This window comes from Erigeron canadensis, chromosome 3 (genome assembly GCF_010389155.1).
Source record: "Erigeron canadensis isolate Cc75 chromosome 3, C_canadensis_v1, whole genome shotgun sequence".
Taxonomy (NCBI): domain Eukaryota; kingdom Viridiplantae; phylum Streptophyta; class Magnoliopsida; order Asterales; family Asteraceae; genus Erigeron; species Erigeron canadensis.
Genome location: NC_057763.1, coordinates 40514966 through 40533579, shown reverse-complemented (window position 1 = coordinate 40533579; position 18614 = coordinate 40514966). Strand labels below are relative to the sequence as shown.

General features: G+C 32.3%; 3 protein-coding genes across 3 annotated transcripts; 1 reads left to right on the top strand and 2 right to left on the bottom strand.

Moving 5' to 3' along the window:
• Positions 1-4649: 4649 nt before the first annotated feature.
• On the bottom strand, positions 4650-6263 carry LOC122593982 (benzoate carboxyl methyltransferase-like). Its single transcript, XM_043766455.1, has 4 exons — positions 6157-6263; positions 5658-6074; positions 5279-5533; positions 4650-5130 (listed from the first exon to the last, which is right to left on the bottom strand). The coding sequence occupies exons 1-4, from the start codon at positions 6229-6231 to the stop codon at positions 4759-4761; spliced, it is 1119 nt and encodes a 372-aa protein (XP_043622390.1). The 5' UTR covers positions 6232-6263; the 3' UTR covers positions 4650-4758.
• Positions 6264-9142: 2879 nt separating this feature from the next.
• Positions 9143-16383, top strand: LOC122591320 (protein SCAI). The gene is made up of 10 exons (XM_043763578.1): positions 9143-9404; positions 10291-10678; positions 10770-10970; positions 11161-11406; positions 12012-12078; positions 12209-12376; positions 12583-12674; positions 13627-13809; positions 14151-14287; positions 15962-16383. The coding sequence occupies exons 1-10, from the start codon at positions 9259-9261 to the stop codon at positions 16158-16160; spliced, it is 1827 nt and encodes a 608-aa protein (XP_043619513.1). The 5' UTR covers positions 9143-9258; the 3' UTR covers positions 16161-16383.
• A 415-nt stretch (positions 16384-16798) lies between these two features.
• On the bottom strand, positions 16799-18614 carry LOC122592138 (probable jasmonic acid carboxyl methyltransferase 2). Its single transcript, XM_043764346.1, has 4 exons — positions 18540-18614; positions 17771-18166; positions 17344-17598; positions 16799-17158 (listed from the first exon to the last, which is right to left on the bottom strand). Exons 1-4 carry the CDS (start codon positions 18612-18614, stop codon positions 16799-16801), a joined length of 1086 nt encoding a protein of 361 aa, XP_043620281.1.

Below are 18614 nucleotides of genomic sequence, written 5' to 3'. Positions count from 1 at the left end.
AGGCAATAAAATAAAATAAAAAGTAAATTACTGAAATAATACTTGAATATACAGTACTCAAAATGACTTTTTCAATATAAATTTTTAAAGTTTTACTCAGATCATACTCAAACTTATACTTTCTTACTCGAACCATACCTATACCTATAAGTATTATCCGTGTAATTTTATGTGGAGATGGTATGTCAGTATGTTCCACGGCTGGACAAAAGCCAAAGAGAAATGACGTTAGACGTGCGAAAAGTGAAAACCTCGACTAAGATCCAAATCCAATTTGTAATTGTGAGGTGTGCAAATGGCTCCTGTGGTCTGTGGAGCGATCGAGAATAGGGACATATACCGAGTAGTGAGTACTGACATAGCCCAAAATATTGAGCTTTTCTTTCAGCCCGACAATAACTTTTGAGTAGATAAAAGCCCAGCAAGTAGTTTAAGGCTTTAAGCCATCAAAAAGTGGTGAAGCCTGGGCCATATGTTATGTTCTCAGCAGCATCGTTCTTTTTTGCCTTATGTGTTGCGAGTTTACGTAATGTAATTGAATTTGAATTATAAAAGAAAATAATTGATTGGAAGTTTTGATATTTTCATTCCAAATCACCCTAAAAATGGATAGAATTTTTTTTAAAACAAAATTCACTATAGAATCCTTCAATTCTTATCATTTAGTTTCTATCATTAATTCTTTTTTTTTTTTTTTAACATTCGTGTCACGAGACGGCTAGCCGTTACATCTAATTGGGCAGGCAATCACTAGCGATCGATGCACGAAGTCAGGGAATCACAGAGGAGAGAAAATCACACCAATTTAGCCGCTATAAAAAACACGACGCTAAATTGGGGAAAAACCTTGCTTGCTCGGATTCGAACCTTGGTTTCCCAAAGCCCAAACTTCATTGCAAAACGGGGATCTCAAAAACACAATATTTTGTAATCATTTATGTTCTTTTCTTTTCTTTCCTTTAAAAACTCAAGAACACAATAAAGTTTAGTAGTTTATGACTTGGCAAAATATAAAACCCGAACATAATCGTTTTTACTAGGTCATTATTTTAACTAACGAGCATGGTATTCGCGCAATGCTGCGCCGGTGGTAAGAAAGGTGGTCAAATGGTGTCGGTGATGGTACTATTGGTGGTGGTGGCGGTGTCAAGTGGTGTAGTTTGATGTAATTATGATAGTAGAAATTTTTAAAAGATAAGGACTTAAAGTGTTAATAATTAAAATAAAAATTTAGAGTGTAAATTATAATTTATTAAGGGCAAAACATAAAATGTCAACAGAAATTATGGTAATTCAAAAGTAGAATTACCTAAAATAAAAAATGGTTATTTCTTTTAAAAGTGAGTAAAGATAAGTCTTATTTATATATAGTTCCATTTCCATAAGCATCTAAATCACCCAATAGACCTACATAAATACTTATTAAGCAACAATGTGACAACCATCATTTGAGCGTACTTTCCGAAACAATTTCCGATCATTTTTAGTTCGTTTTGTTTATGTACGTTGTTGGACTTTAAGACATTATTAATGGAATAAATGGATTTATGTTTTATTTGAGCTTTATGAGACCTTAGACTTTAGAAAAATTGTGCGTGGACTCGAGAATAGGAAGAATACTAGTTGTCTTGTGAAAATGCCAAATTAAGTAAAATACTTAAAATTTAATCATTTAGAGAGTTAGTAAACAAATATAGACATATTTATAACCGTTGGAAAGCTATTGAAAAATTATATTTGAATGTATCGACGATGTGAATTAACGGGTCTCGAGTATTCTTAATTAGTCGAGTCAAACGAGTTTTTGGTGGAGTCAAAGCTGGGTCAAATCTTGGTCAAAGCTAGAGGAGGAACAAAACAAAACCCTAATATCCTAACCCTAACTCCTCACTTCTCTCCCTCCCTCTCCTAGTCGTCCATCACTTCTCCTCCCTCTCTCTCTATTTTGGCCGTCCCCCTTTCTCCCTCTCCTCTCCAAAAATTCGACCACCATACAACCACCACGAAACACCATCCAATCTTCTTCTCCTTCTTTATTTCTTTATTTTTGGGTAAGTTTTGTTTAGATATTGAATCTAATCGGTTATTCTTCTTAATAACCACGGATTTTCTTTTATTTATACATATAGATTCGGCTATGTATATATATATCTATATAGATCCGAAAAAGTTATCTTTGGGTATATATACAAATCGGTTTTCTTCTTCTTTCTCTTCTCAAAACCGAAAAGTATAGATCTATATATATATATATATGTTTTTCAGATTTGGGCGTAATATGTATGATTTGGTCCGAAAAATCTTGTATATATATGTATATATACATATATAAATCAGGTTTGAATATTTGATATATATATTTAGATCCGAAATCTTTACAATCATATGTATTTAAACCCGTTTTCTTGAGATTTGTACATATATATATATTTTTTTCGGATTTTGTTTGAGTGTTTATATCTTTAAATCCGATGTCTTTGACAAAATACATATGATTTGCGGTTATATATATGTATAATCCAAAATCCCTTCAAATAAATATATAGGTTTTCGGTTGTTTAGTGATTTTTGCTTATAAACATACCCGAAATCCCATTAAATCCGAAAAGTATGAACCGAAAACTTTTAGATCCGAATACTTTGAATCCGAAATCCATGTTCTTGTCTAGAATTAAAGTGTGTTTTGTATATTCGGTTATTTAGAACATGTATGTAAATCGAAATCTGGTTTAATCCGTGTTAAATGTGTTGTTTTGGATGATTTCGGTTAGAACTTGAATAAATACGAAGGTTAATTGCGTTTTTAGTCTTGGAAATCGATTATGGTTCATAGATCCACCAGAAATCTTGTTTTTCGTTCGGTCAAAGTCAGTCAAACGGTCGATCAACGCCGGTCAAACTTGGTCAAAGGGCAAATTACCAATTTTGTTTAAATTGATCATTTTGATAAAGTAAAAATTCGGGTTTGTATAAAAATTTGGTAAATTAGTCAAAGGTTAAAGTTTTAAATAAAGATAAAGTATATATATTTTTAATTAAAGTGATTCTTATTTAAAGTTAAATTCCAAATTTTTTTAAAATAATGAATTTAATATGGAAATATATATATATAAAGACTAAATTAATTAGTTATATATATATATATATAAGTATTAAATTGATATGGACATTTGTATATATACGTACATGGATTGATTTAACATGGACTTATGACTATATAAAGACAATACAAACCGTACAACTTTTCGAACTTGATAAATTATATTGTGATGTTCCAACTGAATACTTGACGAGAGATAAACATAAGACGTGACATTATTATTGGACAATTTATAAGGACAAAAGGACTATTATATATAGTATGACATTTGACAAACACAATGGCATTTTCTAAGACACTAGTATAAGACATGGACTTGTACAATTAAGTAAGTACTTACTGGGTGACTTGTGGACAATGTAGGACTTTTGGACAGATAGTGAGCTTATTTCAGTGTTTCTGACAGTTCGTATTCCTGTTCGTTAATATAGGATATTTGTGCTTGTGCTGCTTTCAGGTGAGTTTCGTAGCCCCTCTTTTACTAGTTTTGGGGTGGAAAGTATACTTATTTTCAAACAGTTTTGTCAGTTTCTGTTTTATGTTCAATATTGAGCATGTGCGTATAGAGTTATTTGTGCCATTTGACGTGCTTTGATCTTGTTGTATGTGTGTGATTATGTGTTTGTTTGTTGTGCTTTGGATGTACTTATTGTATGAGTTGAGACTTGAGACTTTGGACTAAGGCAGGTACCGTAAGGCCAGACTTTGAGACATTGAGGCATTTGGACTTATTATGGCGTAACTCTGCTCGTTATATATTGAACTATTACTTGTTTAGACTTAAAAGAATCGACAAAAGACTTATTTCTTTTATTAGACTTTTGACATAAAACCTACGAACTCACCAACATTTGTGTTGACGCGTTTTAGTATACTTTTCAGGTGCTCAAGCTAATCAGGGATAAGGACTGCTATGCTAGACTGGACTTCGGAGATTAGTGCTCCTTAATAATTGTCAGACTCTGAGGCTACATGCCTTGGATTATTTCTTTATGAACTTGGTTGTAATAAGCTATTTTAGCACTGTTATGACTTTGAACTCATGTTTTTGGGAATATATTTATTGTATTCTATTTTATTTAGCAGTATCTATATAATTCCATGTCGTGCTGTACTTTTCATGACACCTCATGTTTTCGCCAACGGTGAGGTGTTACAAACAAATAAATAACTAGTTTAAAAACATACTAATTAGACTTAAAATAAAAACAAATTAGACTTAAAATAAAAACAAATAAAGAATATCGATTAACAAATTATTATGCAGAGTATGTATAATTTATTCGTAGTGCACACATGAAAGTTTCACATGTCTGTCACCAATATGTGTTATACACTATCATAACAAGTGGTCGTATACATATCCAATTTCATTTTATAATGCCGAACTAAATTAATGTATCATCGTAACGACACATGACAAAAGATGTAATTTTTAAACTTAACGGGTTAGGTTGTAGACAAAGACCATATAATTAGCCAATAGCCATTATACTAGATTTGTGCAACAAACCCATGTAGCACGTTATTTCAGGCTTCACAAATCACAAAGGGTTAAGTTCATGATGAATAATTGAATATAGCGAGAAAATTACATTACAAGACTGAACACCTTAAAACATGCAGCCAACAATTAAGAATTGAACATAAATATCATTTCACTTTTTGGTCAATGAAATGGCTAAGTTAAAGTGTCTTGTTTTCTTGATGGCTAGATGTTTTGCCACATGCTTCCCGTACCTCCTAAATAAGTCATCAATGATGAAACTTCCGAAATGAGAAGTCAACAACGGTTCTGTAACGGCTCTCAACACTTTGGCTGTGTTTGTCCCGTGGCAATGGGTTGCCGGTTCACTAAGATCATTCGTGTTTGTGTAATCTGTGTCATATGGGTCCCAGTTGACATGGAAATTAGTCAATTTATCTAGAGAAAATGATCCTTCATCTTCAATTACATTCCTAACTTCATCCTCGCATGGAAAATAAAGTGGCATATTGAATGACCTAATATCTGACTCTCGAACTAGCCCCTGTGATATTAGTTTGTATAAGCATAAATAATGGTACGTTATTCGTTGAAGCAAATCAGAAAAATATAGCTCTCAACAATATATATAATTTTCCAAAAAAAAAAAAAAACACCAAATTTTGATATATGGAAAGCACCTTATACTATACCTCTTTGGCCATGTCGATAAGTGATTGCGCTAATAGCCCAAATAAACTGCAACAATCGTCGCTAGTAGGATCATCAGTACTTCGACCAATAAATGTTAAGACCATGCATCCGCCACGTAGTATTTCCTCAGAACGCATTTGTAAAAACTTTGTGAAGTCAGCTTGAAATTGCTTTCCATATGCACGGAACACATCTTGAGGACTTGTTTTCCCCATGTATATATTTAGTGTATTATTTTTAAGGCCTTTAGGTACCTATAAAATATTGCAAAATATATGATTAGTATATCATGCATTCAAAATGGTTCGAATTAGTATTTGAAGGACCATATATATAGAGAGAGTAAGAGAGAGAGAGTTGGCTAATCGATCGTGTTACCTGAGATAACCAATGATTTGAATAAGAGGAATGAATAAGGTGCAAACTTTGGTCTGGAAAAAGTCTATGATAGAACGAACCTGGAACCACTGAAACAAAGCAAGGGCCAAAGTGTTTTCCCTTCTCATTCTTAATATTTGCATAAAATTCCGGTAACATTTTGAAAATGTTACTAAAATCATTCCCAAAAAGGTCATTTAAGAACGCTTGAAACTGTGGTGCTTTACGGTTAATTTCTTTACAAACCTCGTGGACTATATCAATTATGTTAGATACAACCAATAGTGTATTTTTGCTAGATGAGCATCCCATGTCTGCAATCTTAAAACACTGATCACCAAACACGGTATCATGATTCGCAATAACCTTTATTGTCGAATGCTTTAGAATCGGCAGTGCTTTTTGCATCACTATTTCCTGCTTAACGGAAGATATATATGCAAGTTTAATATATTAGAACGTACACATATATATAGAGATCGAGGAGGGAATGAGTGACCTGAAGAAACGAGTTGTTGGCATAGCTTGATTCTCCGTTACCAACATTCATGTGTAAGATATTCTCCATCACCATGGATGGCTATGCAAGTATTTCTTTAATTTAATTGCCTTTGTCTTGCAAATAGCATATGGCCTTTCAGATGCTTTAAATAGGCCTTCAACAAGTAATGGTAGTGATAGATAGATAAATTATTTTCCTACATGGCTACATTAATGTGGTAGCCACCTAAATCATTGTGGGCACAAATATCTAGAAAACATCATCAACTTGATATCTTAAAGATATGATGTCAAATTGATCTTTTGTGCAATCGTAGATCGCCTTGTAAGATCTTCAACTAGGACACACAAACTCGCGGATGATGGGGTGTATTTCTTCCCCATGTGACATTTCTATATTGAAGTTTTAGGTTTAAATCTTGATGTGAATAAAAAAAACTTCGAGTGGATATCGGGGTTTTTTCTTAGAATGTGTTCCCGTATAATTAGTCGATGCCTTGAATTTTTATTTGTCGTTAAAAAGATATAAAAAATTATATAAACTTTATCCAAACTCAACGCTTTTAAAACATTTTTATATCATACTAGGTCTTTTACCCGCACGATGTGCGAGTGTTTAATTGATTTATCAAAACTTTTAATATTAATATTGATAAACAATAAAATTTAGTTTAGTTAGCATGATACTAACGTGTTTTTTATATTTATGTATACAAATTAGAAATAAAAATATATAGTTGTTTATATTTATGATATAAAAAAACTAATGCCCAACTAAATTTGTTATAAACAAAATGGAATTTTAATCTTAATATCATGAGTTCTTTGATTTTTAATGTAATATAATTATGATGAAAAGGTCGTTCGTCTTGAATTAAGCTACTAAAATTTTACGAATTGTATAAAACTCAAGATATGCAAGTAAATAGATTTGAATATCTTATCAAATTTTAAAATTTGTTTAGTATACTGTCAAAATAAATATGAAGATGTCACATAGGATAAAATCCTACATGGCAATGTGTGGAGAATTCTTTTAGTTGAAGAGGTTTTAAAATCGTTCGGTTAACTACTGTTTTAATATATATATATATATATAACAAACGCTTGAACAAACTTACAGGTTTTGTAAATTTTTATAACTAAAGAAAATAGAAAAGTTTATACTAAATATTCGATTAATGAGAAATGATTAATCCTCATAATTCATAAGCTTAAAAATCTTTTTAATTTATAGGATGATAACATGTGAAAATTCAAAATGTAACGTTAGGAAAGAAATTAAGATGAATCCAAAAGCTAATGTTTAGCGAGATTAGTCATTTTTAACATAGGGCTTGGGTATATATGTTTTTTTTTAAATTAAATTCATAAAAGTCTATATATATTTTTTATTTTTTTTACAATGTTAATATATACTAAAAGACAACTGATCTATCTTCAATTGACCAATCACAACTCTCGATTTTTCAAAACTAATTAAATAAGCACATGTTTAAATTAATTTACACTTTTTGATTTTTCATCATAAATTTACACTTTAACCCAATTTTAGCTAATTTATATTTTTTTGTTTTTTATCATTAATTTGTACTAATTTAAAAATAATTAATTTACATCTTGGTTTTACATCACTAATTTACACTTTAACCAAATTTAAAAATAATTAATTTACACTTTTTGGTTTTACATCACTAATTTATTCTTTAACCTAATTTAAAAATAATTAATTTACACTTTTTGGTTTTACATCACTAATTTACACTTTAAACCAATTTAAAAATTAATTTTTATTGTTTATAGCAACCATGGATAGCGAAAATATAATTACTTTTTGCAATACATCAATGAAAACTCGGTCAATTGGTTAACCTAAGTTAAGATATTGCTTCTCTGAAAAAGTTTTGTATAAAAGAAACTCTGTTACACCATGCAACCTTAATATGATTTAGCTATTAGTATTAACATTTAAATATCACAATTCCTTTTTAAGTATATACTTTTATATTTAACGTATAAATCTTTTTTTGTTCCAGATAATAATTCTTATATTGATAGCATTGTAAAACCCATGTATTTGACACGAGTCTAAAATCTAGTATTTAACTAGATTTTAGGCCCGTATCTAATATACGGGGCTTACGACATTATCAATATTAGATGTTAATTTTTTAAAGTTTAAAATTTAATATACTATTTTGAGTAATAAAAAATTGAGGTATATCAACATTTTAAGTTTTATATTGAAATATCTTTTAAAAATATGTTTATCGAAGTTGTTTACTCTAACATGTTTAACGATATTTGAATACTACAAAATATAATATGTCTATCAAAGTTATAAACCGTGACACACTTAGCAATATTTGACCATTTAAAAATCATAATAGGTCATTGTCATTTTATTTGCTTTGTTGTTACACATGGTGTATTACATTTTCTTTTTTTACACTATTAGAAGAATATCTTATCTTGTATTTAAAAGATATATAAATATTTCAATTAAAATATGACAATGTTATATTTTTTTCTTATAATAAATTATTTTTTTATATGTTTTATTTTTCTAATATGCGTTATAACAATTACTAAATACTTTAATAAAAAATAATGGTACTATTACTTTTAAAATCTTAATATATTACATTAAAGTTTATCTATTTTGAATTAATTTAGTTTATATTATATGTTAAAACATATTATTGGATATACATTAGTTTATTCTATTTGATATATATCATTTATTATTCTAGTGGATAAGTGTAGTTATTTTTCTAGTGAATATATATTAATTATTATTATTTATTTATTATATTAAAATTATTGGGTAAAAAGATATAAATTTATGATAGAAAAAAAAATGGTAAATTGTGTGTTCAATAAGTATACAACTTTTACAGCAGAAAAATTCCTATAGAGGACGAAAAGTAGCAGAAACGAAAATCCCCCCAATCTGTTATTATTATTATTATTTTTTTTTTAAAAACCCTTTCATTTCATCATTACTATAAACAGCTTCAAAATCCCTAAAAAAACAAAACACCAGATTTCTTCCATACAGAAATTATTTGTTATTAATATATAAATCAAATGCAGAAAAATGTCACAAAGCAATATAACAACAAATTATAGTAATAGTAATAGTAATTTAAATGTACCAGTAAGTGAAGTATATTGGTCTCTAGTTGCCAAAGCCGATAAAAAATTCTCCAAAATTAGGGATTTGCCTTATTATGAACGCAACAGGTTTCTTTCTTTCATCTTTTTTTTTTTTTTTTAAATTTATTTTGATCCTAACCTTTCTTTATTGATTCGAAACCATTTCTTAGTTATTTCTAATTATAGTAACTTGTAGATTATAATATGCGAGTTATTTGTTCATAGGATTAGCTGCCGATATATAGATGTATGTATGTATATGTGTACTAAAATGTATCCAACTACTGTGGCATGGCGCCGGTTTTAATGATGTGGCAATTTATATAATTTTCGTGTTAGAAAAATCTTATAACCTTCGAATTTTAACTGGTTACATGATGAATAGGTCACTTTTGCTTGTTGAAAAGTTAGAGTAGTTTTTTTACTCGTTAGTTAGGTCAAAGCGCATCAAGCCATCAATCATATGCAAATTAACCGTTTGACTTCATAGTGAGGCTCGAGTTATCGAGTGGATAGGCATATGGTTTACTAATAAGTTTAACTTGATAAACATTGGGGTATCAAATAGGTCTAGGAATCATTTTCACTCAAACGTAGTTGGAAGATGAGTATATGTAAATATGGATTTATATATATCTGTTCGAGCTTGCTGTTGTACTATGATATATTGAAACACTCTGCTCCTAGTCGAGACTCGAGAGTTGAGACTTAAGAAATGCATTTGTTATGTTTATGTATTGTCGCTTTTACGTATGCCATTGCCAATTATCAGAAATTTAGCGCAACAAGATGATTAGTAACTATGAGCTTTGTAATGATACATATTAATGCCCTTTGGCCGTACACAATCAGTATAATAAAAAAAGATGATGATTACTCACAACTCACAAACATATAGTGGTCATTACTAAAGAAATCGACAGCTTTTAAATTTATTGATTCTGAACACATAAGCAAAGTGGTTTTGCATCAGGTACGATACGTATTTCTATAAAGTCTTTAAAGTTTATACACAACTATGGAAATTTCAACAAGAGAATCGACACAAGCTTGTGGAAGCAGGGCTTAAGAGATGGGAAATAGGGGATATTGCATCACGAATAGGGCAACTTTATTTTGGGCAATACATGAGGACAAGTGAAGCTAGTTATTTGTCTGAATCATATATCTTCTATGAAGCGATACTAACTAGGGAGTATTTCAAGGATGGGGTATTACTGGATTTGAATCTTGCTAACAAACAGCTGAGGTTCCTTGCACGATTCTTGACAGTGTGTTTGGTGTTGAACCGTCGAGAAATGGTGTATCAGTTGGTGAATCAGCTCAAATTGTTAGTTTCAGATTGCAAGAGGACTTTCCAGGTAATTTATATATTTTCGTAATGGCATAGGAGGATATCTTGTCTCTGTAAATTATTTCACCCATCTGTGACTTCAAATGATATTGTTTCAGGACACTGACTTCAAAGAATGGAAGCTAGTGATTCAGGAAATATCTAAGTTTCTTAAACTTGACACAGCTTTTATGAATATAAGGCCTCTAAGATATAGTCTCGCGTTGGATCTCCATCCTGATAGCCTTCCACCTGCTGCCAATGTCAAAAGAAAGCTTAAACTGGGAGATGCCATACTTTGTAGCTACCATCCTAATGAGGTTAAGTTAATTCTATGTTCACTAGCAACAAGAAATCTATACTTTAAATATCGGCAATCAGTGCACAATTTTTCAGCAATGATCACTTGGTGGACTTTTTTAATGCAAGATTTGATTTACTGATGACAATTATGTAGTGTCCCCGTATTGTGTTTGACTTTTCTTTATGCTATGTGAATTTATTTATCAGGTTAAGTTTTCTGAGTTGACACTTGACAACTTCAGAATGCTTCAATCTTTGGAGTGGGAACCTAGTGGCTCATTTTACAAATCAAGTGGAACCATTTCCTCTGGCATCGGGACCACTGGTGGTCAAAATGGTGCCCTTTTAGGCCCGGGTCGTATTAATTTTTCTCAGGAGCTTTCTGATCCTACATTGCCACCAAATCCCCGTAAAGCTATCTTGTATCGTCCATCCATCACTCATTTTTTAGCAGTGAGTAATCTAGGAATGATTTTTAGTTACTATTAAACTGTAATTTATACTTTTATCTGAGGACTGCTGGTGCTTCCATGGCTTTTCATTTGAGGACTGTTGGTGCTTCTATTGCTTTTTATTTGAAGAGTGTTGGCACTTCTATGGCTTCTTATTTGAAGTTCCGAGTTGAGTCACTTTCAATTAAAGCACCGAAATCTTTCAAAAGTATAAAAAGTGTGATCGAGGAAGTTGAATAAACAGCAAGTGATATAAAGTAAACTGATATGTGAAAGTATTATAACTTTATAAGTTTAGAGGTAAATATAAATTTGTGGCCACAGGTGATGGATATTGGGCCCGATGAATGGGCAAACCAACGTAGGTCTTATGCTCATGTGTCTGGCTTGTCAGTACCTTTTTTTCGGCTGGTTGCAGATGAAACCCTGTTTGTAACTTTACTTAGATCGAAATTAGCGATGGTTTATTCACATTTCCCGATATTCATATTACACGTTTGTCACCTGAGTTTTAATTATTAGCTACACTATTCATCAAAATCAACAGAAATATATTGGTTGTAAAATTCCAGGGCATGTGAAATTGTTTTATGCTCTTGATTGCAGGTTCTGGCCACCGTGTGTGAGGAGCTCCCCCCGGATGGAGTTCTCTTACTTTATTTATCTGCTCCAGGTGAGATGTTTATTACTCATAATTTTGTCATGTTTTGTCGACTAATTAGTCTTGGCAATCTTTAAATTCTTAAAAAGCAATGAAAGTGCTTTTTAACTTCAATACTTAAAAGAATATGTTGTCACTACAGGGCACGAAGCCAATAATGTTCAGCCTTACATGGTGCACCCCAATGCTGCATCTACTTCTCCATTCCCTTCTGCTTGTGATAAGACAGTCAATTCTTCAGAGACAGATATTATGGACTGCTCTGCTTACCATTCTGGTGGCTTAAATCTTGGTGCTAAAGGAAATGGAGGTACTCGTACTGATTGAAAAATTACCAAACTAAAAGTGGTAGTTTGCAATAAACTTATGATAGGGATTCTGCAACTTATTCTAGAATTCCTTCTAATAGAATATTTGTGCAATATTTCTAAAATTATCATACAAGATCTGAAGATCGTAATGTCGCTAGCATTAAGAATTTAAGATATTAATGCTTAGCAATGATCTTCATTTCAGGTTTAAATCTGATCTATCCTTGTGACTTACTTCCATTTACAAGAAGGCCACTTTTCCTTGTTATCGACAGTGGCAACAGTAACGCATTTAAGGCAAGTTTTTGAAAAAAGTTTAAGTTGCTTGTATGTATGAAACTCCGATGGTCAGTTGTCTATCAAATAGATTTTAAGGAATATGTTTAATTGAATTAATATAATTTCTTCACTAGAGATCACTAGCTTCCAGGGCAATTTATGAGGTCGGTAGTTCTTGGTAACCCAGGGAATAATCAGCGAGTAATCGGATTGGGATTTTTTTTATATAAAAGTAATACAGTAGTTTTCAAAATTATAAGTAATAGAAAATTAAAAATAGACTATAAACTCCAACCTAAAACATAATTAACATAAACATAATACCTCAACGTTCAAACTTAATTGTTTCAAAACATAAACATAATACTTCAAAATTTTAAGTGAAAAAATTTGTTGACCAATCTTGACCCCGAGTGACCGAATTTGACCCAATTTGGCCTGAATTGACCCGAGTTTGTCTGAGTTTTTCTAGTTTGACCCGTTGAACAATTTTGTAGTCTGATATGAGCTGACTCGCCTCCCCAGGTACCCGATTCATGAGTCATGGCTGATTTTTACAACATTGGTGAGCCACCAAATTTATGGGTGCTTCCAAATTAGTTTTCATTCAGATCTAGCAGATTAAGTTTTATCTGTTTATTCTAGGAGTTACTGAAATAACTGCAACACTTTTATCTTTAGTGCATCCCAATATGAATGCGACATTTTCCTTTATGAGGAGCTTCGATCTGAAATATTCATTTTACCTTTTAATAATCATGACAAATCTTGATTACGATAATCTTGATCACATAATTCCTCTATTGTGTCAAGAAGTCTTTTCTTTTATTCTCTTGGATATTCATTAACCTATGTAGCTTAGTCAGGTATTAATGTATTATTATGATGGAGGCATTTATGATGTGAATTGAAAATAACATTATTATTCTGCATAGAATTGTGTGTTACCTAATGGGGCATATGTCGACAGGCATTAAGTACAATGGTAAAAGGAGAACCAGTTGCAATGCTTTTATCTCCAGTATGTTCAAGTCCTACACATGGTGCCATAGATTCTTGTCAGCCAAGTGGAAGTCAGTTTACAAGCTTTCTGACAGCACCATTGCAGGCTTTGCTCAGTCTACTTGGCATTTCAGGTTCTGATCTTCAGATGGTACGGTCTTTCTGTTAAGTCATAATAACAGTTGTTAGATGTGGCAAAATGAGCGGGTCAGATGGGTTGGGTAATTGGTCAAAACGGTTAAATAATAAATACAACTATAAAAGTTATTGTATTTCAGTAATAATCTAATATTGAGTTTTGAATAAAATGAGTTAGGAGCTTTAATGCATTAAAATTTCAGTTGGGTGGCATTTGGCCTTTTTATAAGCTATTGTAATTTTTATATTGCCTGCTTGACCTGCTAGAGTTAGTAGATGGTTTGGAATTGCCACATGTAAGAGTTAGTTTTCGTACTTTAGAATGATAGTTGGCTCAAGAGATCGTATTTCCAGGATAAGCTTAATGAAGCTGATAAGGTTCTTTCCTCATCTTTACATCACTGGGGAGAGTTGTTGGCATCTTCCGACATGCTCCATCCTGTCTGGACTCAAGTTCTAGGAGATCCATTTATTAGGCGGCTGCTTTTAAGGTACATTGCACATCTCCTTCTAGTTTGTAAAGTAATGATATATAGGTTGGCAATCTGCTAGTTCATTGGACTAAATGGTGGAAACTTGGCAGACAGTTTTTGATCTCATATTTTATCGCGTTTATATAATGGTTTATGCTTACATATTTAACGAGTTAATTGGGTTGAGTTTTTATCGTTGGCGGGTAAGGGTTGCATATTAATTTAGGTGAAAATGAAACAGGTTGATAGGGTAAAGCGGCTTCAAAGCTGATTATAATGCATAAAACCTCTGCATCGTTATCTTAAATCAATAGGCTTTGTTATTAACTAAACCTGTTCTGACCCATAATATAATCTGACCTTACCATCCCTTTTTCCACCTCTAGTTTTGATTCGGTTTACCTCTTTGTTCTTTAGTAGTAAATACATAATATGGATGCCTTAGTTCGCAGTTAGAAAAATCTACATTTTTTAACGGCAGAATATGTATATATGTGTGTGTGTATATATAATATAATGCCACTAGCAAGATGCTAGTTGCAAATATGTACAAATTACAATTACAAGTCTAAATTTAATACAATCGAAATTACACCTTCTAGACTCATCCGGGGACTATCTGCGAAGACTACAGAAAGTGTGAAAAAAGTCATGCCACTTACGCTAACAAGACAAGAGAAAACCCCAATGACTGGAGTCCATGCCACCGTTTTTCACTCCTTGGTGTGTTGGCTATAGTCCCAAACAAGCCCCGAGAACTCGATCCAAAGAAAACTCTATTTATTTGTTATGGAGTGGGATTTGGATTTTTCTTTAATAGTTTCCATATAATTAACAAATGAAATACTAGAAATTAACATAAACCATCAGAAAAAGGAAATACTAGAAATTTCATGGGAATCACAAAAAAATAGGAATTTAGGTGGTGTTTGGTTTGAGTGTGGGTTTATTATGGGGGAGAGAAATGCAGGATAGTTTTGTAAAGTTTGTTTTTCAAATGCGTTGGGATGTAATTGAAGTTAATAATTTATATACTATATTATTATAAAAAATAAGGAGAATGTGAGCAAGGAGCCACATAATTTTTTTAAAAAAAGTTTCTATCTCACGGGTTAGAATTGAACAAACAACTACAATCGCCCTCATACATACCGATTCATCAATTTCCATATGAAACACACTCTTAAAGTTGAATGTATAACTTTTAGTTCAGGCTTCGCTCCATTCAGTAATTCATGAATGTCAAAACTCAAAATGCTCGAAGTGTTTGCTTTCTTTAAAAGGTTTAGCTTTGGGCTCAAGACTATTGTGGTTGTTTGCTGTGGCAAATGATATTAATGGGTAGATGATTGACTTTTGCTATAGTTTTTCTTCTACGGTTCAAAGTAAAAGCAGGTCAAATGAGTTGAATGTTTACATTGCTCAGAATCCCCCCGAAGTTCTAAAAAGCCTACCTTCTAAATAGTTTATAAAAGCAGTTAATTTATTATTATTTAAGCATTATATAACAGAAAAGACATCAATGTCTGCGACTCTGCGTGTATCACACACAGCTCAACCCTGATGCAAACCCTTTTTGACCTGTATTAAAAGGTTACTTGCTTTGACCCCTTACCTAACTTAGAAGACAGTCCATTTTACCACATATAATTGTACCTGTGCTCGATGATCAAGTATTTTTTGGTCTTTCAGGTTTATATTTTGCCGGGCAGTCCTAGCACTATACTCTCCCACATCCAACAAAAAAGAATATCTTCCCGGGTGTTCACCCCCTCTCCCGGACCCAATCTTACCTGTGACTGTCTCTTCAAACGAAGCAATTGGACAAATAGCCGCTATATTTGGTGCAGCAGCCATGTTTAACTTCCCAGAGGGACCATTTGTCAAGTAGGTTTGTTCCCATGAAGAAATGTAGAATGTGTATTAGGGTTGTGTTCTTGCTTGATGAATGCTGCCATCTTATACAGTGAATATCTTTGTGTTTACCCTCCTCGAACTGCTAGCGTTTTGTGCCTTCCTTTGTTTTCTTTCTCATATATGTATATCAGTATTCTTGAATAGAGTGGGAATATAGGAATTTGAGTGGTAATGGCCATTTAAGGGGCTTTGTTTCACAATGGTGTCTTATTTTGTAACTAAAGTGCGTAGCTGTTTTAATGGCGCAGTAAATAGTTTCTAGGTTTTTGGGTAACTTGTTTTTGCTTGGGAACATTTGGTAATTGGTAACCAAGCTGTTAGGTACAACCAAATTGACTTAACTTTAACTGCTGAACAAGCAAAAATCTCACATTTAATAAACCAAAGGAGATAAAATAGTAAGGGCAACACAGCAACATAACAAAAGATACAAAATATATATTCCCTTCCACACCTTTTAAGCATAGAGGTAATCAAAACTTAAGTGTTATTATATGTTATAACACACACGTGCTAACAACAACATTAACCTAATATAAGATTTACATATTATAATGAGATGAGTTGTAAACCGTCATACTTTTATTTGAGGATAAAGAGATTAGTTTCGCTTCACAGATTTCTCACAGGAACAACTTGCTTAGACAAAGAAATGACTAAACTGAAGTTCATCCCTTTCTTGGTAGCTAGATGATCAGTCAGATGCTTTTCATACTTGTTAAATACCATGTCCATTGCGGAATTTCCAAAATGAGCTGCCATCATTGGCTCAATGACTGCTCTTATGAGCTTTGCAGTTTTTTTTCCACGTATCGGGTTAGTTGTGTTGTATGGCTCCCAATTAAGTGCAAAACTGTTCAAGCTACCTAGGACAAATGACCCCTCTTCTTGAATAACATCCCTAACCTCATCCTCAAATGGTGTATAATATGGAATATTAAACGAGTTGATATCAGATTCTTGTATCAGTCCCTGTGTAGTAGTAGTATATAGTAAAACAGAAAAAGTAGTTAGTAGCCAAAACAGACTGTGTACATGGTATATACTTCATCATAAACTGTTAGTTTTTGCTAATTCGAGGAACAAACTAATTAAAACCTTATAAAAACACTTGTTTTCTAATTCTATTCTGAACATTATGGATAGTAAAGGACCACCTCTTTGACCATATCAACAAGTGATCTGGCTAGAAGCTCCCAAATAATGCAGCAATCATCGCTAGTTGGATCGATGATACTCCGACCTGGAATCGTTATAACTATACGCCCTCCACTTATTACTTCTTGAGAACGCATTCGTAAAAATTCTGTGAAGTCTTCGTGATATTGCATCCGATAAGCGTTAAACACATTTGATGGACTTGTTTTTGACATGTATATATGAAGCTTGTTGTTTTCAAGGCCTTGAGGTACCTAAATATGTAGGAAAGGAGATTTAATACGCTACAGTTTTACATATAAAAACATATACAGTGATAATTAGAATGTACTGTATAACTTAGTATGCTTTTAGGTGACCCGGAAAAGCTATATTTTCGTATCTAGAAAAATAATGTAAAACCACGGGTCATGCTAACCCGATTACCTGAGAAAGCCAGTGAACGGAATAAGAGGAATGGAAAAGGTGGATGCTTTCGTTTGGAAAAAGTCTACCATAAAAGGAACCAGGAACAGCAGAAACGAAACAAGGGCTACATTTCTTCAGTTTTGTATAGAATGTTGGAAGTGATCTGAAAATGATATTGAAGTCATTTTCAAATAGATCGTTTAAGAACACCTGAAATTGTGGCACGTCAAAATTGTTTCGTTTACACGTACTATGGACTTTATCAATAATGTTTGATACGACGAATAAGGTGTTTTGTCCGGAAGAGCAGCCTAGATCGGCTACCTTGAAACACCGTGGGAAACCATGAAGCTCATTAGCTATCTGATTTATAGCTTCATGTATTGTAGGCAGTGCTCTCTGTAGTCCAGATTCCTGAAAATATGAGTAATTATATATGAAACAACAGTTTGTTCCTAGTTAATAATCACAATCTTTAAACATGAAAGTATGAAACTGAGATTGTACATGGTATGATCATATTGCCTTTCAAATAAATAACAAAATATTCAGGGGTGGACAACATGATATTTTTTCCTTGTTGTGTAAAATAAAATGCACCATGTCTATATTATATTGTGAAACTGGTACTATCTGACTTCCGGTCCACCACTGAAAATATGATTATTAATTGTACACGATATTATCATTTAAAGCACCCATTTAGTTGTACGTAAAACAACACGACGTGTTTTCTTCTCAAAATATGTTGTGATTGCTTGCTTGTAAGTGTTAATGATTGACATACCTGAAGATAAGAGTTTTTTGCATAACTGGATTCGCCATTGCCAGTGTTCATGTGGAGACCCTTTTCAATAGACAT